Source organism: Apis mellifera, linkage group LG7, assembly GCF_003254395.2.
Source record: "Apis mellifera strain DH4 linkage group LG7, Amel_HAv3.1, whole genome shotgun sequence".
In the NCBI taxonomy this organism is placed as follows: domain Eukaryota; kingdom Metazoa; phylum Arthropoda; class Insecta; order Hymenoptera; family Apidae; genus Apis; species Apis mellifera.
Window position 1 is genome coordinate 13,589,037 of NC_037644.1, and position 27,805 is coordinate 13,616,841.

At 36.7% G+C, this 27,805-nt stretch overlaps 1 protein-coding gene across 8 annotated transcripts in view; it reads left to right on the plus strand.

Annotated features, from left to right (window-relative positions):
- Positions 1 to 27,725, plus strand: part of LOC551804 (transcriptional regulator ERG homolog) — a 65,467-nt gene extending 37,742 nt beyond the window's left edge. For 7 of the 8 annotated variants that reach the window (XM_016913202.2, XM_016913203.2, XM_006569436.3 and 4 more), the window contains 4 exons: positions 2,180 to 2,239; positions 20,745 to 20,804; positions 23,831 to 24,068; positions 25,914 to 27,725. In XM_016913202.2, coding sequence (XP_016768691.1) covers positions 2,180 to 2,239; positions 20,745 to 20,804; positions 23,831 to 24,068; positions 25,914 to 26,250 — 695 coding nt within the window. In that variant the 3' untranslated portion in view covers positions 26,251 to 27,725. The remainder of the gene's footprint in view (positions 1 to 2,179; positions 2,240 to 20,744; positions 20,805 to 23,830; positions 24,069 to 25,913) is intronic. The other variant, XM_006569435.3, reaches the window with a different exon arrangement.
- Positions 27,726 to 27,805: the final 80 nt, after the last annotated feature.

Below are 27,805 nucleotides of genomic sequence, written 5' to 3' on the forward strand. Positions count from 1 at the left end.
TCCAAGGTTTTATGGAAATTGTTTAGGGAAAGGAGGATGAGTTTTGTTTTTGTAAGGAAATTCAAGTCGTTTTGAAGATACTTTAAGCTCGAGAAATTTTTGAATTTACATTTCGAATTTTTGCTTTAAGTTTCGATTGCGAAAGAAAAGAAATGATCTATTATGCATGAATTTCTTTCAAATAGTGTTATCAGTTTTTCGATAATTTATCCGTTTTCCAAGGTTTTGGAGGTATATGGAAATTGCAGAGAAAGAATTGTTTCGAAAGAAGGATGAATTTTCTTTTTATAAAGAAATTCAAGTCGTTTTGAAAATATTTTAAGCTCGAGAAATTTTTCAATTTAAATTTCGTGCGAAAGAAAAGAAATGATTGAGATCGATTTGGAATATTTTAAGTTTGAGAAATTTTTGAATCTGCGTGGGTTTCCTTTTCGAGTTGTCGGTTTTTCGATAATTTATCCGTTTTCCAAGGTTTTATGGAAATTGTAGGAAAAGGAGGATGAATTTTCTTTTTGTAAGGAGTCTTTTGTCAAGTCGTTTTGAAGATATTTTAAGCTCGAGAAATTTTTGAATTTACATTTTTGCTTCAAGTTTCGTGCGAAAGAAAAGAAATGATTGAGATCGATTTGGAATATTTTAAATTTGAGAAATTTTTGAATCTGCATGAGTTTCTTTTCGAGTTGTCGGTAGTTTTCGATAATTTATCCGTTTTCCAAGGTTTTATGGAAATTGTTTAGGGAAAGGAGGATGAGTTTTGTTTTTGTAAGGAAATTCAAGTCGTTTTGAAGATATTTTAAGCTCGAGAAATTTTTGAATTTTCATTTTGAGTTTTTGTTTGCTTTGAAGTTAGAAATGGAATTTAGGAAAAGAATTGTTTCGGTTGTAAAAGAAATGATCGAGATTTTGGAATATTTTAAGTTTGAGAAATCTCTGAAGCTGCATGAGTTTCCAAGGTTTTGGAGGTATATGGAAATTGCAGGGAAAGAATTGTTTCGAAAGAAGGATGAATTTTCTTTTGATAAAGAAATTTAAGTCGTTTAGAAAATATTTTAAGAGAAATTTTTCAATTTTCAGTTTTTGTTTGCTTTAAGTTATAAAAGAAGAGAAATGATCGTGTCGAAATATTTTAAGTTTGAGAAATCTCTGAATCTGCATGAGTTTTTGTTCGTTTTAAAGTCGAAAATTATGAAAAGAAGTTGTAGAATTATGAAAATATTATGAAGTTTCGGTTGTGAAATAATCGAGAATTTTGGAATATTTTAAAAAATTCTTCGAACGAGTTTTTATTCGTTTCAATTCGTTAAAGTAACGAAAAATAATCGATCGATTATTTATCTATTTTCAAAGAACTTTCGAAAAATATGAAAATTAGAAAAAGAATTCTTTCGCTTAAAACAAAATGATAAATTTTCTTTTGAGAAAAGTGATTCAAACCGTTTCGAAACGTAAGTTTGAGAAATCATCGAATCTCCATGACTTTTATTAATTTTACCCATTTTCGAAGATATGAATTCTTTCTCTATAAGTAATCTATAAGTGAAGCGTACATCGATAGAATGCGAATTTTCTTTTTCCACGAGAAAACCGATCGAGATCGACCGATATTTCGAATTACATTTAAAATACTTTCCTCTCAAATTTTACCAATTAGCGCGATCCAAAAGAGGATTATCCCGTTAATTCGTCCGTTTCCACCCCTCGCCGTTTCCGAAACAGTCCTCCAAATCTTCCCTCCTGTTCACGAGATATCGAAACCGAGGTAAAAAAAAGTCGGGGAACACTGTTATTACATCGAGTCGAACGTGAGCGAGTTTAATCGTAATCGTTCGTGAATCGTGCTGTTATATTGCTCGACTCGAAGGGAGGCGTAACGTCGTCGTTAAAGGGTCGTAAAGATTTTTCCTAAGGAAATCGTTTTTCGACGAAAAAAAAAGAAAAAATCAGCGATCAGATTATTATTTTACTGCCACCAGCGATCCCCAGAACTGATTACCTCGCAATTGCACGCTGTTCCAACAACGTGACCCAAAAAAGGAAGAAGGAGAGAAAGGAAAAAATCGTGCAATCTCTTCTCCTTCTCCTTTCTTCCTTTAATTCATTCGTATTCAATATTTCCTCCAAAAATTTCGTTATCATCGTAGATTTATAGATTTATCAGCGTCCCTTCGCCTGTTCACAGATGCCAGCAGCTCGTACAAAGGAGGCTGGAGCCACGCCACGTCGCCGGCTCCTGGACAGGGTGAGTTCTTATCATCCATTGCTGCATGCAAACAATAATAATAATAAAAATATCCTACGTTGAATAACGAGATTCAAGATTCTCCAAAGCTCCCTCTCCAAACATTCTCAAAAAACGAAACAAAAAGAAAAAAGAGAAGCCACTTTCGCTCGAAGAGCAAAAAGGAAAGAAACGAAGGAGGGGAGGAGGGAAAGGAACGAAAAGAAACACCGATAATTCCATCCTCAGCAACCGCGACGACTTCTTCTTCTCGTCGCGGCGAATCGATCTCCTCCTCCTTCCTATCTTATCTACTTCTCCTTCTCTCTCTCTCTCTCCTTTCCTCGAATCTTCCTCGTTCTCCATTCGACTACATACACATACACATATACTACATATACATACACATACACACATATACATACACATAGACACATATACTACATACACATACACATATACTACATATACATATACATACACATATACTACATATACATATACATACACATATACTACATATACATACACACACATATACTACATACACATACACATATATTACATATACATACACATACACATATACTACATATACTACATATACTACATATACACACATATACTACATATACATACACATACATACACATACACATATACTACATATACTACATATACACATATATACTACATATACATACACACATATATTACGTATACATACACATATACTACATACACATATACTTATATATATATATATACACAGGGCAAAGGGTGTCTCCTAGGCGCCGCTGGGCGCAAGTTCACGCGTCGCGACTCTTGTTCCTTTGTACACGAATCTACGACACACGCTATATACATATACATATCTTTGCGAGGATGGTGTGTGCGTGTGGGCGTCCCGGCGCTTTGTGGCGCGTTGAACCGCGGCCCCTTTGTCGTCGACGAAGAGAGAGTGAGAGAGGGAGGGAGGGGACGAGGCCTGGGGGCTGTGTGGAAACGGTTGGCCGCGCGGCAACACCGAACGGACGAGAGGGCCCCACCCTGTGGACGGCGCTGGCACAATCATCTCGCGAGAGGAGATGAGAGGAGCGCCCGCGGCCACCTTGTTATAAACGGGGCTGTGTGGATCGGCCAGGTTACGACGCCACGGATCACCTGGCAAAGGGCGAATTAACGCTTTGACTCTCTCGGTGAGAGAGGAGAGGGAGAGAGGGGTTTTATTTGAAAGGTTAGGGGAGGGGTTTGTTGGTTTTTCGAGGATTTTGTTCTAGAGAGAGTGGAAGGGAGGAGGAGGAGGTGGTGGTGATTGGGTAGTGTTTGACGTGAAAGTTTGAATAGTTGGAGTAGGAACGATGGAAGAGGAGGGATGTTCCGATTAAGTTTGGAGGAAAAAGTATCCGTTTGTTTGGTATTCGTTCTGACGCTTGTTTTCGTATTTTTGTTAAGGTGAGAAGGTGAAATGGTAGAATGGTGGTTTTTTTTGTTTGTTGCAAGTGTCTGTACTTTGGAAAAATAAGTAATGGAAAGGTGTATTTTCGTTCATCGTCGAAAATTTGAATTAGGTGATGCTAGGAGCGAGAGATAAGCAAAGGAAAGGTATATTTTTATCATCGTAGCAAGAGATAAGCAAAGGAAAGGTATATTTTCATTGTCGTCGAAAACTAATAGCAAGAAATAAGCAAAGGAAAGGTATATTTTTATCAAGGTAGCAGAAAATAAGTTATGAAAAAATGTATGTTCATCATCGTTAAAAATTTGAATTAAATGAAACTAACCCGAGATAAGTATATTTTTACCATGATCGAAAATTTGAACTAGATGCAAAAGATAAATAAAGGTATATTTTTATCATTATCGAAAATTTGACTGGATGAAACTAGTATCAGAGAGATAAATAAAGGAAGATAAGTAAAAGAATAATATATCTTTATCATCGTCAAAAATTTGAATTAGATGCAAAAGATAAGTAAAGGCGTATTTTCATCATCGTCGAAAATTTGAATTAAATAAAACTAGTAACAAAAAATAAGTAAAGGAAAGATATATTTTCATCGTCGTCAAAAATTTGAATTAGGTGTCAAAAATAAGTAAAGGTGTATTTTCATCATCGTCGAAAATTTGAATTGAATGAAACTAATAGCAAAAGATAAGTAAAGGTGTATTTTCATCGTCATCGAAAATTTGAATTAAATGAAACTACTAGCAGAAAATAAGTAAAAATGTATTTTCATCATCATCGAAAATTTGAATTAGATGCAAAAAATAAGTAAAGGTATATTTTTATCATCGTCAAAAATTTGAACTAGATGCAAAAGATAAGTAAAGGTGTATTTTCATCATCGTCGAAAATTTGAATTAAACGAAACTAGTAAAAGACAAGTAAAAATATATTTTTATCATCATCGAAAATTAAATGAAACTAATAGCAGAAGATAAATTAAAGAAAAGATATATATTCATCATCGTCAAAAATTTGAACTAGATGCAAAAGATAAGCAAAGATATATTTTCATCATCGTCGAAAATTTGAATTAAACGAAACTAGTACCGAAAGACAAGTAAAGATATATTTTCATCATGGTCGAAAATTAAATGAAACTAATAGCAAAAGATAAATTAAAGAAAAAATATATATTCATCATCGTCAAAAATATAAACTAGATGCAAAAGCAAAGGAAAGCTATATTTCTATCACCGTAATAGCAGATAAGTAATTATTAAAGATATTTTTTTATCATCATCGTGAAAAAATTCGAGACGAAACCTGATACATATAACCTGGTCGACAATGAACTTTTACGACGTCGATTCTTTTTAGCGGCGACGGTAAGCGATATCCGTGGAGAGAAGAAGCGGTTTTAATAACAGCGGCGAGATTTTCATTAGTTTGGTTATATTAGTCGGTTGGTGGTGCGGCGCAATCCGTTTCACGTGGTCGGGAGGTTTGGCCCGGGGTGGTTTGATGTAAACGGCTTGCGGTTTCGACGCCTCGTTAGATTGCAATCACCATGGATCAGTTATCAAAGAGGGAATTGATGGTTTCGTTCGCACGTGCGGATCGTCGCACGCGGGGACACCATTTTCAAGCCGAAAATTGAAGGACAAACAGGCGTGTCGGCGCTTCGAACCCCTTCCAACTTTTCCATTTTATTCCTCCTCTCTTTTTCTTTTTTTCGTAATCGTTGTATTCTTCGATTGAAAGTAAATCATCCACTCGTTGGATCGAAAGAAGAATTCACGCTTAATTAATTCGAATGGAAATGTTTTTTTTTTTATTTACTTTTTCACTAAGAAAGGATAGGTTGGATCATCTTTTGATCCTAGCTCGTTTTCAATCTGCATAACTTTCATCGTTTCGACGTTTTCGTTTCTCTGATCGTCTCTCTTTGACTCGGTTTGACGCATCGTATAGGGCGAGAGGGTGTGCGTAGAAGCCATCCTCCGACCAGAAATTAAGCGACGACGCGTGTTCGCCTGGGGCCACTTTGCTGCTCCTGCTTTTGTCCTCGATTACTCGCACACCAAATTCTCTCTCTTCGATAAAATTCTCGAAATGAATATCGAGATGAACCTCCTCCTTTCGTCCTCGAGAACTACTTTCTAGATTAAATTATAAATCCTCTCTCTTCGATTTCGAGAATTTCGAAATTTTAATTCTCGAAAACAATATCGAGACGTGCTTTTCTTCATATTCTTCATTTTCTTTGATAAAATTCTCAAAAGAAAAAATGATTATTGAGATGAACCTCCTTTCGTTTTCGTTAATTCTCTCTCGTCGATAAAATTCTCGAAATGAATATCGAGATGAAGACCTCTTTTTGTCCTCCGATTAATTCTCTCTCTTCGACTTCGAGAATTTCGAAATTTTAATTCTCGAAAACAATATCGAGATTTTTCTTCTTGGGGTCTTCGACTGTCTTCGATAATTCTTTTTGATAAAATACTCAAAAGAAAAAATGACTATCGAGATGAACCTCCTCCTTTCGTTCTCGATTAATTCGCTCTCTTCGATATAATTCTCGAGTTGAATATCGAGATGAATCTTCTCCTTTTCTCGATTAATTCATTTTCTTCGAAATTCTAAAAATTTTAAAATAGTTAAGAATATCGAAAATCTGTTGCTTTTCCTCTTCGATAACTCGTAGGCCTCTCAATTAATTCTCTTTAATAAAATTCTCAAAAGAAAAAAATGACTATCGAGATGAAATTTCCCCTTTTGTCCTCGAAATTCTCGAAATTTTAAAACAGCTAAGAGAATCGAGACGAATCTGTTGCTTTTCTCTTCGATAACTCATAGACCAAATTAATTCTCTTTGATAAAATTCTCAAAAGAAAAAGAATGACTGTCGAGATGAACCTCTTCCTTTCGATTAATTCGCTCTCTTCGATAAAATTCTCGAGATGACTATCGAGATGAACCTCTCCTCCTTTCGTCCTCGTAGATTAAATTAAATTATAAATCCTCTCCCTTCAAAATTTCGAGAATTTCAAAATTTTAATTCTCGAAACCGGTATCGAGACTTGCTTTCCTTCCAATGTCTTCGACAACTTAATTCAAATTAATTCCCTCCCAATAAAACTCCAAGAAAAGAGAATTGGAAGAAACGATCGTGGAGATCTCGAACCTCTGAGCGAAAGATTCGGAGCGATGGGTATATGCTATATATTTCGCATCGAGGCGGCGTATCGCGATGATTCGAAATAATCGCGTGCTATCCGAAATGCTCTGGTTGGATCACGCGTGTACGGCCGCGTTATCGATGCAACCGAGTTCACGCGATTTCTCGGCAACGAATTGGCGGATCCGTTTCGAGACAAATTTGGAACGAAATTTTAAATTTCTCTTTCTTTCTTTCTTTCTTTCTCAAGGATACCGATTTTTTCCTTTTCCTTCCAAGTTTGAAGTTTCGAAGAACGATTTTAAACGGGGAGGGGGGATTTCTCTTATTCTTCGTTATTTCCAGAACTGGTAAACTGGAACGGTTCTAGAATTAGTTGGAGTAGCGTTGTAAAGGCAAAAAATTCTTGCGAAATTTTACTCCATGGAAACGAGGAAAAGTTTCTCTCTCTTTCTCTCTCTCTCTCTCTCTCTCTTTCTCTCGAGAAATGATATATCGAACATCGATATATTCGAAGATCTCATTCAAAAAATCCATCCATGCTTATTCATACCTTATTTATTCTCATAATTCTTTTTTTTTTTCTCGCATTACAATTCTATACTTTAATACTTTAATTCCATATAATATATATATTTTCAATGGTAAGAAAAAGAGAAATTCAATTGCTAAAAGAAAAAAAGATTTCGTTGATCACGAACGATATAATAAATCCTCCTCGAAAAATCTTTAAAAACTTTTGCTTCCTTAAAAAAAAAAGAAAAAGGAAGAAATTCCTCTTAAAGAAAAAGAAAAATAATCCGTAAAAACGGGACGGAGAAAAGCTCTGGAATAAAAGGAACAACCGGTTGCGAGGAGGTCCGTCCAGGCTGGATGGATATCGACCTCCCCCTCCTCCCCCCGATTTTCAGCGGGTCTGGCCGGGAAAAGCGGCTCTAAGACAACTGGTAGAACAATAAAAGGAGAGAGAGAGAGGAAAAAATACTCGCTCCACGAGCGTGTGCGGCTCGCGTGACTTCCTGACCCGGGTAAGTCGACGAACCGACCCACCGACCCACCCCTCTCCTTCCGTGTGCGCGCACACACACGCGCGCGCGCAGTGTATCGATGCACCTAGGGCCAGGACCCTAACCTCCTCCCTAACCCTAACGATAATTACGTATTCTGGCGCGGCGCGTGCCTCGGCGGCGCGCTCACGCGCCCGATCACGTATGCCTGCCGTTGGCTATCGCCCAGCCTCGTCGACACCCGTATTAATACCTTCTAACCCCTTCTGCGCGCCCTCCTCAGGGAGGGAGAGAGGGAAAGAATCGAAAATCTTCGTGGTTATTAGCTTGTTCTTTCTGGAGCGGCGGTGAATCGGTTTGAAAGGGGGAGGAAGGGGTTCCAAGACAAGATATATGGATAGAGCAATAGTTGTTATTTGGGTTTTCATTGTTTTGCATTTTTTTATTTCTTTGTATCGCGAGAATTTTACTCGTATTAATACTATCTAATACTATCTACTATCTAATACTATCCCTTGCGTATATTATGTGCGCTCTCCTCAGGGAGGGAGGGAGGAAAAAGAATCGAAAATCTTCTTGTTCTTCTTTCTGGCGCGGCGATGAATCGGTTTGAAAAGGGATTCCAAGACGATATATGGATACAGTTGTTGCTATCCATTGTTTTGCATTTTTTATTTTTTTGTATCGCGAGAATTTTACCCGTATTAATACTTAATACTATTCCTTATGTGCGCTCTCCTCTCCTCTTCTGAGGGAAAAATAAAAAATCTTGGTTATCTTGCTCTGATATAGCGGTGAATCGGTTTAAAAAGGGAGAAAACGATACAACAGCTATTGTTATTTGGATTTCCATTGTTTTGCATTTTTTTTTATTTCTTTGTATCGCGAGAATTTTACGTCCGTATTAATACTTAATACCATCCCCATCAGTGTACGCTCTCTTTTCCTTTCCTGAAGGAAAAAGAATCGAAAATCTTCGTAATTTATCATATTCTGGCGCGGCGGTGAATTTTTTATTCGTCAACACCTGTATTAATACCTAACTACTCCAAACCTGTGCATGTCCTCCTTTCCTCTCCTAAAAGAAAAATCTTGTTTTAGCGCGGCGGTGAATTTTTTTGACACTTGTATTAATATCTAACCATTCCTTGTGTGCGTCCTCCTCTTCTTTCTTGAAAGAGGAAGGAAAAAAAATCGAAAATCTTTGTGGTTACCTTGTAAAAAGAAAAAGGGACTACAATTCGTTGTTGTTCGGATTTTGGATTTTCCATTCTTTTACATTTTTTTATTTCTTTCATATCACGAGAATTTTACACAGTAATATCACCCCCTGCCAGTATGCGGCCTCATCTCCTTGCATTGCAGGAAGGGAGGAAAGAAGAGAGGAAAATTTGAAAAAGAATCGGCGATGAATCGGTTTTTATTTCCTCGTATTGCGAATTGTATTGAGAATTTTAAAGATACAAATTACTGTTAAAACGATGGAGAAAGATGATTTGAAGATTTTTCGAGGCGCAACTCGATTGTTGATTGAATTTCTTTCGTGATCATTCTTCCTTAAAAGCCTTGAATTTTCCCTCTATCTCTCTAAATATTTACCCACATTTAAAGAAGTAACTGGCTAAACAACTTGCGAATCAAATAAATGAAACGTTACTCGAGTAACATTTACTCGTAAACAATTGTAACAATCCCCTTCTCTCGTTTATTATTCATCGAACCTCAACTTGTCCAAATGTTTAACAAAACAAACTTCAACAATTTTAAAAATTTCCCCAATCGCTATTCGAAACTCGTGCAAAAGAATATTCACGATAACGAGCCTAGAAGAAGAAGAGAAGAGAGAGAAAAAAAAAAAAAGAATTCGCGCAATCTGTGAAATTTATCGAACAATTTCCTCCACGGCCGTGGTTCGTGGAAAAAGAGACGTTTCGAGAGCCGTGTGAACACGGCGAAGGAAGGGGGTGAGGTGGGTTCGTGTTGGTATTAATTGGGGGCCGGTCGATAAGCCGTGATATCGGGATTTCATGCGAAAGGAAATCCTTGGCCGCCGTTAAGATCGGCCGCCTCGACAACAAATCCCTTTCTCCTCCTCGTGTCGCGTTCACGCTACGCGATAATTAGGAAACGATTAATTTCTCTCCCCGTTTTTAAAAAAAACGAAACGAAACACACATTTGGGATTTGCCACGTTAATCTGTTTATCCGATGAACGAAGAAACGTATTTGCTTTGCTGTATGCACGAACGATAGTCGAGAAAATGGTTACAACAGGTTGGGAAAGGAAGATATGTTGCTGTTTTCAGGGAGAAGGAAGGAGAAAGGAAGGAGATTGAATCGTTTGCATTCTTTTAAATGGGAATTATTTCCCTATCCGGTTGAATTAAAAAAGAATAATGAAGGGATATAATTCTAACTCTGCGTGTAAAAATAATTTCTCGCTATTTTATTATTAAGTTATTTTGATTTTGAAGAAACGGAGGAAGAGTAAAATTGATCTGTGGATAGTTAGATGATGTTGATTGAGAATCAAGATAATGTAATTTTGATATTTATTTGGAAAGTGGAAGCTATATAGTGTGAAAATAATTATTAGATAGTTAACTGAGATATTGGTTGAGGAATAATGTAAATTTTGATATTTATGGAAAGCTCCTGTTTTATTGAATACAAAATAGATCCTCGTATCGAAATCATTACTGTATTTTTCTCTAATCCAAAACTAAAACATGTTCATCCCATAAAATCCTATAAAAATAATTTCTCTCAATTCAAATTAGAAAAAATTAATGACCCTCGTATCGAAATCATTATTTTTCTCTAATCCCATACTCAAAATTAAAATACCTTCATTCCCTTAAATTCATCCCATAAAATCCTATATAAAAATAATTTCTCTCAATTCAAATTAGAAGAAATTAACCTTCGTATCGAAATCATTATTGTATTTTTCTATAATCAATACTCAAAATTAAAATATCTTCATTCCCTTAAATTTATCCCATAAAATCCTATATAAAAATAATTTCTCTCAATTCAAATTAAAAGAAATTAATGATCCTCGTATCATTACTGTATTTTTTATCTCTAATTCAATGCTCAAAACTAAAATACCTTCATTCTCTTAAATTCATTCCACAAAATCCTATATAAAAATAATTTCTCTTAATTCAAGTTAGAAGAAATTAATCCTCGTATCGAAATCATTTTTTCTCTAATCCAATGCTCAAAACTAAAATATCTTCATTCCTTCAAATTCATCCCATAAATTCCTATATAATAATTTATTTTCCTATATATAAATACAATATAATATATTATATATAATATAATAATTCTATAAAAATAATTTCTCTCAATTCAAATTAGAAGAAATTGACAAAAAATTGATCTCAAAACGTAACTTAAACATAACATTCCCTAGAAAATGGAATCCGCTCCTCTTATTAAATTTACCGAAAACGAAATTTCTCAAACGATAATCCATAAGCGCAAATAGGGCGAAAATAGGCTACTTAAAAAAAAAAGAAAAAAAAAAAAAAAGCCATGAAATCGAGCAAGCATATGAAACTCGATCTCGATCTCGTGATTTCGTGATTCAAGTAACACGGGACCGGGTTGATAGACGTTGAACGACACACGGTTAAAGTGGAAACGCAATCGGTGCCCACCCCGACCCACGAGGAATCGGAGATGAATACGGGCCGATACGAGGGGGCGAGAGAGAGACAGGGACGGATAGAGCGAGAGGAGGGGGCAGTGGAAACGCGGGCAGCGAAGCGTAAACGTGTCACGCATAGGCACGTGGCCACGGCGAGAAGGCACAATACTAGCTTGGACTTGGACTAGCGTCCCCCTCGACCCCTCCAATATGTTATGTCGACTGTTCTTTCGGCTCCCACTCCTCCCCAACCGTTGTATCACCCGGAGGAATAATATTGTGGCTAAGATACCCGTGCCTCCTCGCTTCCCTTCTCATCCTCCTCCTTCTCCTTTTCGAGACAACCCTTCTCGAGGATATATATATGTACATTCGAATGTATGCATTATCCTCGCTTTTCGAGCGACAGATTTGTTGTTAATATCGGCGAAGAGATTTCATGTTCGAGAATAATTGGTAATTTTTATCTTCGTGGACCAATGAGGATTATGGTTAAAATTGCACAGGAGGGGGAGGGGATGTCCAGCGAGCGAATTTCTTATTCAAGTTAATCTGTCGCGATAATAGGGCTCGAAGTAATAATTTAGCATTGGCCAGTTTGGATGGAATTCTTGCCTTCCTCTCTCCCCCTTATCGCATTCAATAAGAAACGTTTAATACCATCGAATCGAATTCCGTTTAATACCATCCAATTACACTGATCAACGTAATCGTTTCCATCGTGTACGTCGAACGCGATGATTTGCGGTGTCGTAATTGTTGCCCGATGTAAAGCGAATCGATTCCTCGATAGAAATAGAGAGAGAAAAAAGAGAAGGTGGATACAATGGTGGAGGAAGAGGAGGGAGAAGGAAGATCGGAGGCGGATCGAAAATCGAAACGTTATAATTCTATCAACGGCATTGTTTACCGGCGAAAAGAGGACGATCGCCGATCCCGGCGGCGCCCATTTTCATTGTCGTAAATCTGGCGGCGCGAATGCGGTGGTCACGCGCCGTTTCCCGCTGACTTGTTGCCCACGAGTCCGTGTCCCTCGGGTATTCGTGGCCGTGGGCCACGAGCCTTGCGAACGAGACCCGTGCCAGAACTGGATCCGCTGGATCCGCTCGGTTCCCCGTACTGCTCCCCCCTCCTCGTCCACCGGCCAAAAAGTCCTCCTGATATCGTTACCGCAATCCTTACATTCCGATCCAGACTTTTCCATCTGTTCCAAACGTTTCGATTCGATCGACCGAAGGATCGATTTTATTTTTATGCGCCAAAAATGGTCGAACGTAAATTGTAATAAAATTTAAACGTTTGATTTATAATACGTAGGGAATATGCTTCGTCGAAATGTGTTCGAGAGATTGAGGGAAATACGCCGTTGAAGCTCCGTTTTGTTTCGTCCCTATCGTCGATATTTCGATCGGTTGCCGAGATGTGAGCATTTAAACGCGGTAAATAACAGAGTTTGTAAATAGAGCGCGACCTAATACATTTTGTCCCGAGAAACGCGTATCACGCATCTTCTAGGATTCGCGTCCGTCGCTCGTCCGATAAGTGCGAGCGAACAATCCGAGTAGCGATCAAAAATTACCTTTCTCTTTAGACGATGATATCTCGGCAACCGGAAGTCGTATATGGATAAACGAAAAAGCGTTTCAAAGAGCAAGATTCCCCGCTTCTAACTATCCTTCACCCGTCAATAAAAACTCACTATCTTCGGAGTTATAGCGGTTCAAAGTTTTTCTAATTTTAATACGATTTAATCAGATTCGAAATAAGTGATTAAAAATTACTCTTGTCTTTAGACGATGATATCTCGGCGACCGGAAGTCGTATATGGATAAACGAAAAAGCGTTTCAAAGAGCAAGATTCCCCGCTTCTAACTGTCCTTCACCCGTCGATAAAGACTCACTATCTTCGGAGTTATAGCGGTTCAAAGTTTTTCTAATTTTAATACGATTTAATTCGAAATAAGTGATTAAAAATTACTCTTGTCTTTAGACGACGATATCTCGGCAACCAGAAGTCGTATATGGATAAACGAAAAAGCGTTTCAAAGATCAAGATTTCCTGCTTCTAACTGTCCTTCACCCGTCGATAAAGACTCATTATCTTCGGAGTTATAGCGGTTCAAAGTTTTTCTAATTTTAATACGATTTAATCGGATTCGAAGTAAGCGATTAAAAATTACTCTTGTCTTTAGACGACGATATCTCGGCAACCGGAAGTCGTATCGGGATAAACGAAAAATGTTTTAATGACTATCCTTCACCCATTGAAGTTACTCTAAGTTTTCCTTAATTTAAATACACTCTGTGATATATTTAACGTTTTTATTTATACGCGACTCGACGCGAAAGAAGAAGAAAGAATTTTGCAAGCTGTGGCGCTTTCGGGATTAAATAGGGGCGTGCTAATCCCTGCCACGGCTGCTACCTTACGAGCCACTCGTTTTCCAGCGGGCACGCTTAAAGGGTCGCGTGCTACGCTCGCTTGCTCATTATTACGCACCACACGGGCACCGCCGTGATTTATGCCCGAAATAGGCACGAGACGGGTGTGTGTATGAGTCAGTGATACCACTTAAGGCCAAATCGCAGAGTGATGAATTGACTTATTGTCGGACGTAAATAAGCGGCGGGTGCCGGTGTTTTAACCTCGTTCAGATATGATTAACCCGATCGTTCTGGCCCGTATGCACTGCACCCACTATAATATATATATATTAAATTATCCCGTTCGTTTTTTAATTCAATTCCGAAAACCGGACTCGACGTATTTCAATTTCAATTCTTCGATATAGAAATAATAGTTTCTTGATATTTTTCCAATTGTCCCAGGAATCGCACGACTCGAAAGAATTTGAATCAAAAGAATGGTGAAACTTTCTCTGAAAATTGTATAATAATTAAATTCCATTTTTAATCATCTTCTCCAAATCCTTACGTGCTCTGTTTATACGCATAGTGAAAAGTTGTTACAATTACTCGCCCATTTCATTCCTCTCTTCCTCCAATTTTACCATGAAAAACGAGTCTGTCCATTCCTCCTCGTTCAAAAAATCGAGACAGAATGTTTCGATTTGGAGAGAGGATTTATCCCTTTCCTTTTCTTTTTTCCCTTTTTTTCCCGAAATCCAGGGTTCCATAAAAAGAAAGAGAAACGATAATTGGTGGAAACTGCGCTGGCTGGAAAACTGGTGGTGGAGGTATGCATTCGCCTTGCAAAGTTTCGCCGAGTTTCCTTGGAACGGTGGATGATTCCTTCCTCCCAGCGTGGAGGCGGCGTTGCAGGGAGGGGAGGAGTGCAGCAGCTCGGAATAGCGGGTCCTTTGATCCTCCCTCGTCGATGCTGTGCGTCGCCTAACGGGATTACCCCGCCCCGGGTAATTGCTCGTGAACGCGCAGATATACGTGCGACAATGGGCGCACGTCAATTCGAGGTGACGTGACGTAGCAGCGCGTAACCGTCGCTCGCCTCTGTTTACCAGCTCTACTGACCTCTCCACCTTTCTCGCTTCGTTTCGCTTTTTGTTCAACTTTCGTTCAACTTTGAAGTAAGCAAGCCGTGTTTTCCTCGCTGGAGGATATGGAAGAAACAGTTTGTTAAATAACGATGATCACTCTTTGAAGTAACTTTTTTTATTAGAGAATATAATAATGATGTGTTGATGACTTTCTTATTTGCTTTTATAAAGTTTGAAATAACTTTTTTTAGAGAATATAGTAACGATATGTTAATTGTTAATGATTTTTATCTGCTTCGTTTTATAAAGTTTGAAATGATTTTTTTTAAAGAATATATGTAATGATATGTAATCGTTAATGATTTTTATTTTACTTGTCAATCTTTCTTGCTTCGTTTTGTAAAGTTTGAAATAATTTTTTTTATTAGAGGATATAATAACGATATAATTGTTAATGATTTTTATCTGCTTCGTTTTATAAAGTTTGAAATGATTTTTTTTAAAGAATATATGTAATGATATGTGATCGTTAATGATTTTTTTTATTTGACTTGTCAATCTTTCTTGCTTCGTTTTGTAAAGTTTGAAATAATTTTTTTTATTAGAGGATATAATAACGATATAATTGTTAATGATTTTTATCTGCTTCGTTTTATAAAGTTTGAAATGATTTTTTTTAAAGAATATGTGTAATGATATGTAATCGTTAATGATTTTTATTTGACTTGTCAAGCTTTCTTGCTTCGTTTTGTAAAGTTTGAAATAATTTTTTTTATTAGAGGATATAATAACGATATAATTGTTAATGATTTTTATCTGCTTCGTTTTATAAAGTTTGAAATGATTTTTTTTAAAGAATATGTGTAATGATATGTAATCGTTAATGATTTTTATTTGACTTGTCAAGCTTTCTTGCTTCGTTTTGTAAAGTTTGAAATAATTTTTTTTATTAGAGGATATAATAACGATATAATTGTTAATGATTTTTATCTGCTTCGTTTTATAAAGTTTGAAATAACTTTTTTTTAGAGAATATATGTAATGATATGTAAATGACTTGTCAATCTTTCTTGCTTCGTTTGAAATAACTTTTTTTATTAGAGAATATAATAATAATATATTATAATATAATAATATATATTATAATAATATAATAATAATGATCTTTATCCGACTTCTCATATTTTTCTTACTTCGTTTTGTAAAGGTTGAAATAACTTTTTTTAACGATATGTAATCGTTAATGATTTTTATTCGACTTCTTATATCTTTCTTCGCTTCGTTTAAATTTTGAAATAAATTTTTTATTAAAGAATATAGTAACGATATATAATGATTTTTATTTGACTTATCAATCTTTCTTGCTTCGTTTGAAATAACTTTTTTTATTTCATAGAATATAGTAATGATATGTAATGATTTTTATGATTTGTCAATCTTTCTTGCTTCGTTTGAAATAACTTTTTTAGAGAATATAGTAATCATATGCAATCGTTAATAATTTTAATCTTTCTTGCTTCATTTTATAAAATTTTCTAAAATAATTCACTTTTATTACAGAATATAATCTTGGAAAATAATCTTTTTTAAACAATAAATGACGATAATTTATAACAATAATATATAACCATCTACATAATCAAAAATTTGGAAAACTTTTTAAACAACGATGATCCAATAATTCAAAACATATACATAAAACTCCTCAACTTTCTTACCTCTTAAAGTTCAAAAGCCTCAACTTTTATCGTTAGAGAATACTCTAGGAAACCTAGAAGAACTTCCCTTCGAACAGAAAAAAACTTAATAACCCGTTGTTCGATTCCTTTCGAAAGAATACACGTATATTAATCGAACAGCAAGCATTCTTACATTTCCAACCCCTTTAAACATTGTGAAATTACGAGCGAATGTAATTTATACGAGCGCGCGAAACAGCTGGAACAAGGATGCAAATGAGACAGGTGTTATTAACGCTGGCTGCCGCCGAAACGCAACACCGTTGCCGTGCGACTTTTCACCGATTTTTCGTATCCCTCTTCAGTTAAACTTTCCCAATCTTTATCATCCCGATTCTCGATGATATTGCTCGATAAGAGGGAAGAGGGGGAGGTTTAAAGAGAAGCGAGATTTCTGAAGGCGACGTTGCGAAGATCTGTCTTTGGAAGGATAGCCAGCCCCAAGCTGGCCTGATTGCCGGACCCTCTGGACCCGAGGCGTTGCATCCCTCGTCCCAAGATTGTGTCGCGCGTCCCAATCAGAGGCTAAATCAAATTGTTTAACACCAACTGCCATTTAGAGGCAGCATCTGCCTCTGCACACGGTCAAACTTGAGGATTCCTGGGATGCTTGGACTGGAAGAAGAAGAAAAGAAAATCGATTGGGAAAGGAATCGAGAACGTGTTAACTCGAGTGGATTTGTTGAAATTTTGTTTTATGAAAGAAGTTGATTTTTTTCATCGTTTCGAAATTAAGGAAAGGAAAGTAAATCAGTGTGAATTCGAGTATTGCGTTAAATCGTGTCCATTGTGGATTTGTTTGTTCTCGTTTTTTATCAATTTCGAAAGGAAAATAAAATTAATTCACTCGTGATGGTAAGCTTAAATGTTCAAGCAGTTCAAGTATATCGTGAATTTAAAAAACAATTTTAACAAATAATACGCGCAGTTTCCAATTATTTCTCTTCCCTTTCATACCCTCCTGGATTTCGGTTTAAAAAGAGGGAAAAAAAGAAAAGAAAAGGAATAAAATCCTCTCTTTCGATCTCTAAATCGAAACATTTTCTCTCGTATCTCGATTTTTTGAACGAGAGATCAAAATTTAATTTTTCTCATCGACCCCCTTCTTTTCCTCTTTTTCCGTTTCGTTTCAAAACTCGATAAGAATAAAAAAGAAGAAAAAGAAGAAGAAGGAGGAGGAGGAGAAAATAAACGATCGAGAAACGTATATGAAAGAAGTAGAGGCTCGCCAATTCCCCCCATCGATTACCACGTTTCGACGGTTTTCGGGGCAACGAGAAGATGAAACCGATAACGCGATACCGGACGGGGACAGGGAGGGGGCGATTTCCCGTAACGAGAGCATATAACGAGGCGAAATTAAGGGGCATTGTGCCTTAAACAGATTGCACAGTGGCGCGAACGTGACCGGTGGCCATGTTTCCCCGTTGCTCACAGCATATATATATGTGTGTGTATATATATATATAGAGCGTCTACCAAAGTCTGGTTCACGATTAGTCGTGTTTGCCTTCCTTGCTACTTACCTCGATAATCGAGTTCGAGTAATCTTCGAGCGAATAATCGTCGTAGCAACGAATATCGAGTTGTTGTTTTCCGTGTCTCCATTATCTTTGGATATTCAGAAATTTTTAAATTTGCTCTTCTTCATATATAGCGTTTGAATTCCTTGTTGAGAGTAGAGTAACAAATGAAAATTGAGTGGAAAGAGCAATAGTTCCAATTACTAGAAAAAATCATATGTTTCTCTATTTTCTTCGGATATTCAGCAATTCTAAAGATTCCATTAACTAATGAAAATTGAGTCTAAAGAGCAATGTTTTTTGTTTCCAATCATCACAAAAAATCGTATGTATATCTTTATTATCTTCGGATATTCAGCAATTTTAAAGATCGTAGCATTTGAATCCCTTGTCGTAGATTAACCAATGAAAATTGAGTTTAGAATAATGTTTTCTGTTTCCAATCACCACAAGAAATTATATGTATTTCTATTATCTTCAGAGATATAGCAATTCTAAATATTCCAAAATTTCCTCTTCCTTATATGATCATAGTTTGATGATCATGTTTGAACCTCTTGTTATAGATAAACCAATGAAAATTGAGTCTAAAAAGCAATATTTCTCGCTTATAACCACTACAAAATTTCAATTCTAAAGATTTCAAAATTTTCTCTTCTTTATATGACCATAGCATTTAAACCCCTTGTCGTAGAGTAAGCAATGAAAATTGAGTCTAAAAAGCAATGTTTCACACTTCCTACCATCATAAAAAATCGTATGTATTTCTATTATTTTCGGATATTCAGCAATTCTAAAATATTAAAATATTCCAAAATTTATTCATATTCCAAAATTTCTTTATATGATCGTAGCATTTGAATTCCTTGTCGTAGAGTAACCAATGAAAATTGAGTTCCAATTATCATAAAAATTCGTATATATCTCTATTATCTTCGGATATTCAGCAATTTTAAAAATCGTAGCATTTGAATCTCTTGTCATAGAGTAACCAATGAAAATTGAGTCTAAAGAGCAATATTTCACACTTCCAACCATAAAAAATCGTATGTATCTCTACTATCTTCAGATATTCAATAATTCCAATTCTAAAGATTCCAAAATTTCCTTTTCTTTATATGATCGTAGGATTTAAATTCCTTGTTGTAGATTAATCAATGAAAATTAAGTCTAAACAGTAATGTTTCTCATTTCCAATTGCCATAAAAATCGTATGTATTTCTATTATCTTCAGAAATATAGCAATTCTAAATATTCCAAAATTTCCTCTTCTTTATATGACTGTAGCTTTTGAATTCTTTGTTGTAGAATAACCAATGAAAATTGAGTCTAAAGAGTAATGTTTTTTGTTTCCAATCATCATAAAAAATCGTATATATTTCTATTGTCCTCAGAAATATAACAATTCTAAATATTTTCCAAAATTTCATCTTCTTTATATGATTGTAGCTTTTGAATTCCTTGTCATAGAATAACCAATGAAAATTGAATCTAAAGAGTAATGTTTTCTGTTTCCAATCATCACAAAAAATCGTATGTATTTCTATTATCCTCAAAGAGCAATTCTAAATATTCCAAAATTTCTTTATATGACCATAGCTTTTGAATTCCTTGTCGTAAAATAACCAATGAAAATTGAGTCTAAAGAACAATATTTTTTGTTTCCAATCATCACAAAAAATCATATGTATCTCTATTTTCTTCGGATATTCTAAAAATTCCATTAATTAATAAAAATTGAGTCTAAAGAGTAATGTTTCCCATTTCCAATTACTACAAAAAATCGTATGAATCTCTATCTTCTTCCTAACATTCGAACCCTTGTCGTAGAGTAACCAACGAAAATTAAATCTAAAAACTCAAAATTTCCTCTTCTTCGTACATTTATAATATTTGAACCCTTTATCGTAGACTAACCAATAAATCACGAAACACATATCTAAAAAATTGAGCAAGAAATTTATAATAGAACGAGGAACAATTTCTCTTTTCCTCTCCCGTTTCTTCTTTCTTTAAATTATCCCTATATAATTGTTGGTACGCGAATATAATGCAACGAATACGAATGCAAATAACGAATCGAGGTGATGTGTTGCGAGGGATTGGATGCAAGCGCGTAATGTAAGAGGAACAGCGGAAAAGAATTGGAGGGGGTGCGGTGATGATAAGGCGATGGTGAAAGGCAACGGAACGTGGATGGATGGGGAAGGAGAAACGTATACGGACCACTCAGCCCCGTGTTTGCCTACACGGAAATCCTCTCTAACGGATTCTAACGCTCGACCGAGCTTGTTCACTTTTTCGTCTTCGATGAACCGACGATTTCCCCCTTCGTCTCTCTCTCTCCTTTCTTTCTTTTCGACTTGGTTCACTTTTCACTTCGTCTCTCGCCTCGATGTATCCCCTTTTCGGGAGTTTAGAATTTTTTTTTTTTTAATTAAGAATCTAGCGGAGGATGGAGGAACGATGCGAAGAGCTGGCTTGATTTAAAGTGTCAATCTCTCCTATTTCAGGGTACGGAAGCAGCTTGTCGAAATCGGCATTGGACACGCACACCCACCTCAGGCAGCCTGGTATGTAGTAGGTAGATATTTTTCAGAAGTTAAAGCATCTACACATCTCTTTCTTAGCGGTCCATTGTCCAAGTGTCGTGAAAAAGGAAAGAAAGAATATCCGAGAATGAACCGAAAGCGAGAGAAAGGAGGAGGGAAAAACGTTAAGTTCGATTCGATGATTAATGGGGATACACTCGAGCTTGAAAAGATTCTATCTAGTGGAACGGGGTTCCATCCGATTCAAAGCCGATTTTTTTTTTCTTTTTTGCGCTGGAGCAATTGCACGGAACGACCTTCACAGATTATTATACACGTTCGCCACTAATCACGCAAACTCCCCCCCACTCCCATCCATGATCGGAACCTTTTCGCCGCCACGCCCGAAAATTACTAGTCCTTCCTTACCGGTGATCGATATATAGGTTTGAATAAATGGGCGGAGAGAGGTCTCTCTTTCTCTCTCTCTTCATTGTTGTTGCGAGCATTTCAAACAATTATGAAAATCTAATCCAAAAGAAAATTTCATCAGGAATAATTTAATAATGACGAGTCTGTAAAGCGATTTGACAAAGGTGAGACAGTAGAAGAGAGTATCGATAGATGGTTCGTTTCTCGACGAATTTCTTCGTGAAAATTCGTCGAGAGAAAAGAAAAAAAGGAAAGGAAAAAAAAATTGTGGAGTTTCGGTATTTCTGTTCGGGTGGATGCTCTTCTGCTTCCCCCCTCCCCTCCTTCTTCCCCCACCCTTTGGTCTGTTCGGCAGATAAATGGGTGTACCGCGCCCCTTCCCATTATTAACTTGTAAGTGAATTACCGTTCGATCGAAAGGCGATCACTCCGCCACGCATTTCAGGGGATTCATCCGGCGAAACGACCTTTGAGGTCCGCCAATTCACCAACCATCATCCCCCCATCCACGCACGTCTGTCCCCTATCATAATCGGGCAAAATGTATTTTTATGGGAGTCGAGACGGAATAGACAAGGGTTGTGTTATATAGTTTCCGCCGTTCTCTTCCTTTCGATTCCACTTCCATTCCCCGCCGATTCGTTCCTTCGATACCGATCGAGCGCTCTCTCTCTCTCCGTCGATAATTTACCAACTAATATTCGTACGAGTGTGGAAGGAAAGGTATGATGGAATTAGAGGTTAAGTTTCGAAATTTTTATCGCCCGAATTACATCCTTTTGATACATTCTTTTTACTTCTCCTCTCGAAATTGAATTTCTCTCGAAATTTCTATACGAAACGAAAGGAAAGAGAGAATTTCGGGCGCGCTAGATAGTTTCGGGTTATACGCTCGGTCGGAAAGCGAATGCTCAGTTTAACGGTGTTCGCTCACTCGCGAGAGGACATTCCGTGTACGCCCTTTGAACCACTCCGTCGTTCGTTCCCTCAATTGAAATTATTATGATCCAAACGAACTCTATTCTATTGTAGGGTTGCGATTATATCCTTTTGTACGGTTGTAGGGCACTCCAGGTTTTGAGCAGTAGCGAACGACGGTGATGACGCATTGTAAGGCTTTTAAAGGGCGATACAGGGAGCACTGGGAAACAACCGTGTAATGGATAGGTATATACGTTCGGGGGAAATACCGAAGAAAGGAGAGAGAACGAAAAATTACTCGAGTTTTTTCTTTCTTTTTTTTTTTTACGTTTCGTGAATTCCAATTAAAATATCTAGAATTTTTCTTTTAACGAGCATTGTGTACATACTTTTTCCAAAAAATCATAAGCAATTTCAATTCAAATCGTAACGTTTCGAAATTTTATGGATATTCGAATCGAGGAGGGGATTATTAAAATTTATTTGAAGAATCGTAATTAAAATATTTCATTTAGAATTTTTTTCAGAAAATTTTGTCGTAATGTTTCGAAATTCTATAAATATTTGGATCGAGGAGGGGAATATTAAAATTTATTTGAAGAATCGTAATTGAAACATCTAGAATTTTTTCCAGAAAATTTCGTCCTAATATTTCGAAATTCTGGATATTTGAATCAAGGAGGGGAGTATTAAAATTTATTTGGAGAATCATGAAAATTTGTATTAACGTTGGATCGTAATTAAAATATCCTATCTCGAATTTTTTCCAAATACAAATGGATCGAAGAGAGGAGTATTAAAATTTATTTCTTGAAGAATCATGAAAATTCGTATTAACGTTGGATCGTAATTAAAAAAAGAATCTAAAATTTTTTATTAGTATTAAAATTTATTTGAAGATTAAAATTTGAACATTAAAATTAATTAAAACATCCTATCTAAAATTTTTTCCAAATACAAATGGATCGAAGAGGGAAGTATTAAAATTTATTTGGAGAATCATGGAAATTCATATTAACGTTGGATCATAATTAAAAAAAATCTAGAATTTTTTCCAAATCTCGTCTTAATATTTCGAAATTCTATAAATATTTGAATCTTTTTTTTGAATATTTGAATATTTTCTTTGAATATTTGAAAAGAGAGGAATATTAAAATTTATTTGAAGAATCATGGAAATTTGTATTGTGTTGCATCATTATTAAAACATTCTATCTAGAATTTTTTCCAAATACAAATGATTATTTGAATCGAGGAGGGGAGTATTAAAATCTATTTGGAGAATCATAGAAATTCGTATAAACGTTGGATCGTAATTAAAAAAGAATTTAAAATTTTTTCCAAATCTCGTCGTAACGTTTCGAAATTCTATAAATATTTAAATCGAAGAAAGGAATATTAAAATCTATTTGAAGAATCGTAGAAATTCGTATTAACATTAGATCCTACTTAAAAAAATCTAAAATTTTTCCCAAACATAAATTTAAATCAAGGAGGAGAGTATTAAAATCTCTTTGAAGAATCATGGAAATTCGTATTTATTAACGTTGAATAATTAAAAAAAAAAAGAATCTAGAATTTTTTCGAAATCCCGTCGCAAACGTTTGGAAATTGCGCGGGACACAAGCGAGGAGGATGCATAATTTATCCGGAGGATAAACAAAGAGATTGGATGGATGAATTACGGCTCCGGCTCTCTCTTCCAAATGTTCTAGATCCCTATCAAATGTTCGGAGCGACGAGCAGTCGGCTCGCGAGCTCCGGTTCCGGCCAGATTCAGCTGTGGCAATTTTTACTCGAGCTACTGTCGGATTCGAGCAACGCCGCGTGCATTACGTGGGAAGGAACCAACGGGGAATTCAAGTTGACTGACCCCGACGAGGTGGCGAGACGTTGGGGCGAAAGGAAGTCCAAGCCTAATATGAATTATGACAAATTGTCGAGGGCTTTAAGGTGAGTGATGCTCCTTACAATCCTCTCTCTTTCTACGCCTCTCATCCTGCGAACTTCTCTTCTTCTTTTCATTGAAACGAAACATATTTTTATTTTCTCTCTCCCTTCGTTTATATTTTACTAGTCATCGAATCAAATTCCTGTTATAATTCTTCCAGCCACTTCTTTCTGCAATCCAAAATTTGCAATCACTTTTCGAATTGTTTAAAAAAAAATTACTCGTTTTGTAATTTATTAAACGTAATGAAATTCTTCCAGTGGAGAAGCCATTTCTTTCTGCAATCCAAAATTTGCAATCACTTTTCGAATTGTTTAAATTACTTTTCATCTAGATTTCACACCTCGTTTTATATAATTTATTAAACGTATTATCGATTCGTATTGAAATTCTTCCAGTGGAGGAGCCACTCGCTTCTGCAATCAAAAATTTACGGAGAAACGGAGAGGAAAGGATGCTTTTCGAATTACTTTTCATCTCTTTATCGTTGTATTCAAATATATCGAGAGGCTTAATTAATCGAACGCGCGTTAAAATTCTCTTTCCCGGTGGGAAGGAAAAGAAAGAGAGAGAAATGGAGGCGAGAAACGTCAATATTTAACGGGTAGTAGACGTGGAAGTATCCGGAGAGAAAGTAAATTCGTTGAACGAAAGGACGGTGGCGCGCAGCGATTGCGCGGGGGAAGCCAGAAGGGGGAGAGAAATTTCAATCACCGACAGTCAGACCGACGGCAGACGCGGCTATTATTTTTCGATCAGATCGACTGATTATATTACGCGAGACTGCTCCACTCTCTCTCTCTCTCTCTTTCTTCCTCTCTGTTTCTCTTGTTTCTTCTGTTTCTGTCCTGTTCCCTATCGGTAGCCGGCATCCCTTCGTGCGTTGAACGGCAGACCAAGTTTTCAGGCTTGCGATGCGCGACAATAACTCGATGGAAAAGAAAATGGAAAAGGAAAAAAAAAAGGCGAAAGGCATTTCCGCGTCGCCGCGGAAACCGAGTCGTTATCGGTGTTGGCGAATAAAATTTATTAAATAAGAATCCTCTCGCGCGGAGATTTTTACGACTTGCTTCGAGTTCGTAAACATTCTCGGTTTACGACGGAACGCGGTATCCATTTGCTCGATCATATCTCTGGCGAAACCGTGCTAAGAAAGAATAACGAAGACTGTACAGTTTCAATTTTTTGTTAAAAATCCCGTTCTCACATACGTTTTGCAACGATTCTTTCGTAGGTAATATCTAAAAGATTACGAGAAATTGTAAAGAAAACGTACGTTTTTTCTTTAATTTGATTAATTAGATCCAAGATACGTATTTAGATGCCTGTCGTCGAGCAACCCGGTTTGCATACCTACTTAGACGCCTATCGTTGCGCAACCCGGCTTGCATATCTACTTGCATGCCTGTCGTCGGGCAACCCGGCTTGCACACCTACCGTTCACTGCTGAAAAGAAGTCTCGGAAAGAATGCGGGTCTGATTGGTTAATTTGGAAAGTGTTTGTCACGTGTACTAATTTAATACGACGTATCTAAATCTCGGTTTATAATTTATAAATTAAAACAATAATTACGTATACAAAGCTGTAGACATACTATAAATAGTTTCGAAAATACTTTCCACTCTTGGACGATTATCGATCTAACATGACTTTATAAATGAAAATAATATTCACAATTTTGGATATCGTCACCTTATCGAACAAACTAAACTGGACACATTTTACACTTAACAGTAGTGAACAGTAGATGGATGCCTGTCGAGCAACCCGGCTCGCACACGCTGCGCAGCCCAGGAGCGCCCTCTCTCGAGAATCTTTCGTAACAACAACACGTCCGTTTTTTCAGGTATTACTACGACAAGAACATCATGACGAAGGTCCACGGGAAGAGGTACGCGTACAAGTTCGACTTCCAAGGTCTGGCGGCAGCGACGCAGCCCGCCGCCGCGGATCCGGCCGCCTACAAGTACCAAAGCGAGCTGTTCATGTCCGGTTACGGGCACGCCAAGTTAAACCTCATGCCGCCACCGGCCGCCTCCGTCTCGGTCTCCGTTCCAGGTGGCCTTTTCCAATCTGCCTCCAGCTACTGGTCCACGAGCCCGGGCGCGAACCTGTACGCGGGCCACCACACGGCCTCCGGCCATGTGCCGCCTCATCTGGGCACCTATCCGCATTACGCATGACCCACCGCCGAGCACTGGAGCGCCCTGGGTACGCCACGTTAACAACTTTCTACTCGAGGGAATTTAACCGACCGCCGCCATCGCGGTCTACGTGCGCCGCCGTCGGCCGGTGTCGACCACACCTACGCGTTTTTCCACAGTCCCTTCCTAGTCTCTTCGTCCTTCTCCGTTTTAACAATCGTTTTATCTGTCCTTTGTGCGAGTTTTTTTTTCTCAATTATTTTTTCTTTCTTCTTTTTTTTTTAGGGGGGAGGGGAGAGGATTCGTAGGAATCGTTTCGTTAAATGATTGAAGACAAGTTTTTTTTTAATAATGTTAAATTATGTAAAGTAAGAAAAAGTGAATATTGGACTGGATTCGATATTTCCGAAAAAAATTGAATCGACGAGACAACAATGGATGTAGAAGAAGAAGTGAATTCGTTGTTGTAGGATGAGCGGATAGTACCGGTGAGGGATGGAATTAATATGGATATCTTTTCCTTGTTTTCTCTTTCCATTCAAAAGCAAGATAAGTCGTATTGGAAACAAAACTCGTTCTAGAAACCGAGATAAATAGGATTTTTTCAAAAAAAAAAAAAAAAAAAACTTTTTAACTCGATAGTATTTAGTAATAATAGCTATTTAAGATTACACAATTTACATATCCAAGTTTTTAAATATTAACCTTCTCCTCTCTTTTTCTTCTTTTTTTTTTTTCAATCTCACTGTATCGTAATCTGTACTACTGCATCATCCATTATCGAAAGAAAAATCGAAACGAAAATCCCTGAACGAAAACTCACCTTTTGTCGATTTTTATTTATTTATTTATTTATTATTATTTTTCTTTTTTCAGAACAAAATAAAATCTTTTAATCTTCGTTAACGAATTATATCCATTGTATCATATAATTATTGTAAATAAGTTATATCTAATATATATATATATATATATTTGTAAAAGTGTCGCGATCAAATCATAAAAGTTATACAGAAAACAGAATAATAAAGATCCTTTCCGTTTACAAGGATATTATAATAAGTAGGGCGATGTTTGTAAATCGTGAAATGTGTATCCTATACCTTTTTAACATTGAGGTGTTCGTGGACAGATTAAACGATCCAAAAGTAAACAGCAATACTTGAGACTCTCGTTCTCTTTTTTTGTGGGGAGGGGATGGGAGAGGAGGGATGGGGAGGGGGGAGGAGGGAGCGAATAGCGACCAACGACGAGTACGATATCGACGACCACGCATCGCGCCATTCCGCTCCGAACATTTTTCCGTTTCACGGTCGACGGTGCGCTCGCAATTTATTGTAAGAACATTGTACATACAATATAATGGATTACAAGTAAGTACAGGGTACGTTCGCAAGACGTATTTATTCTCGTTATTCTCGTTTTATCTCGACAGATAATTATCACCTCGTCGGTAATTATACACAATAAATAATTTTTTCTAGAAAAATACAATTTCTCACGTTGATTAATAATTTTTTTTTTTTTCTATCATATCGATCTCTCTAAATTCTCTCTTTTTCTTTTTCTTCTTTCTCTCTCTCTCTCTCGTTAG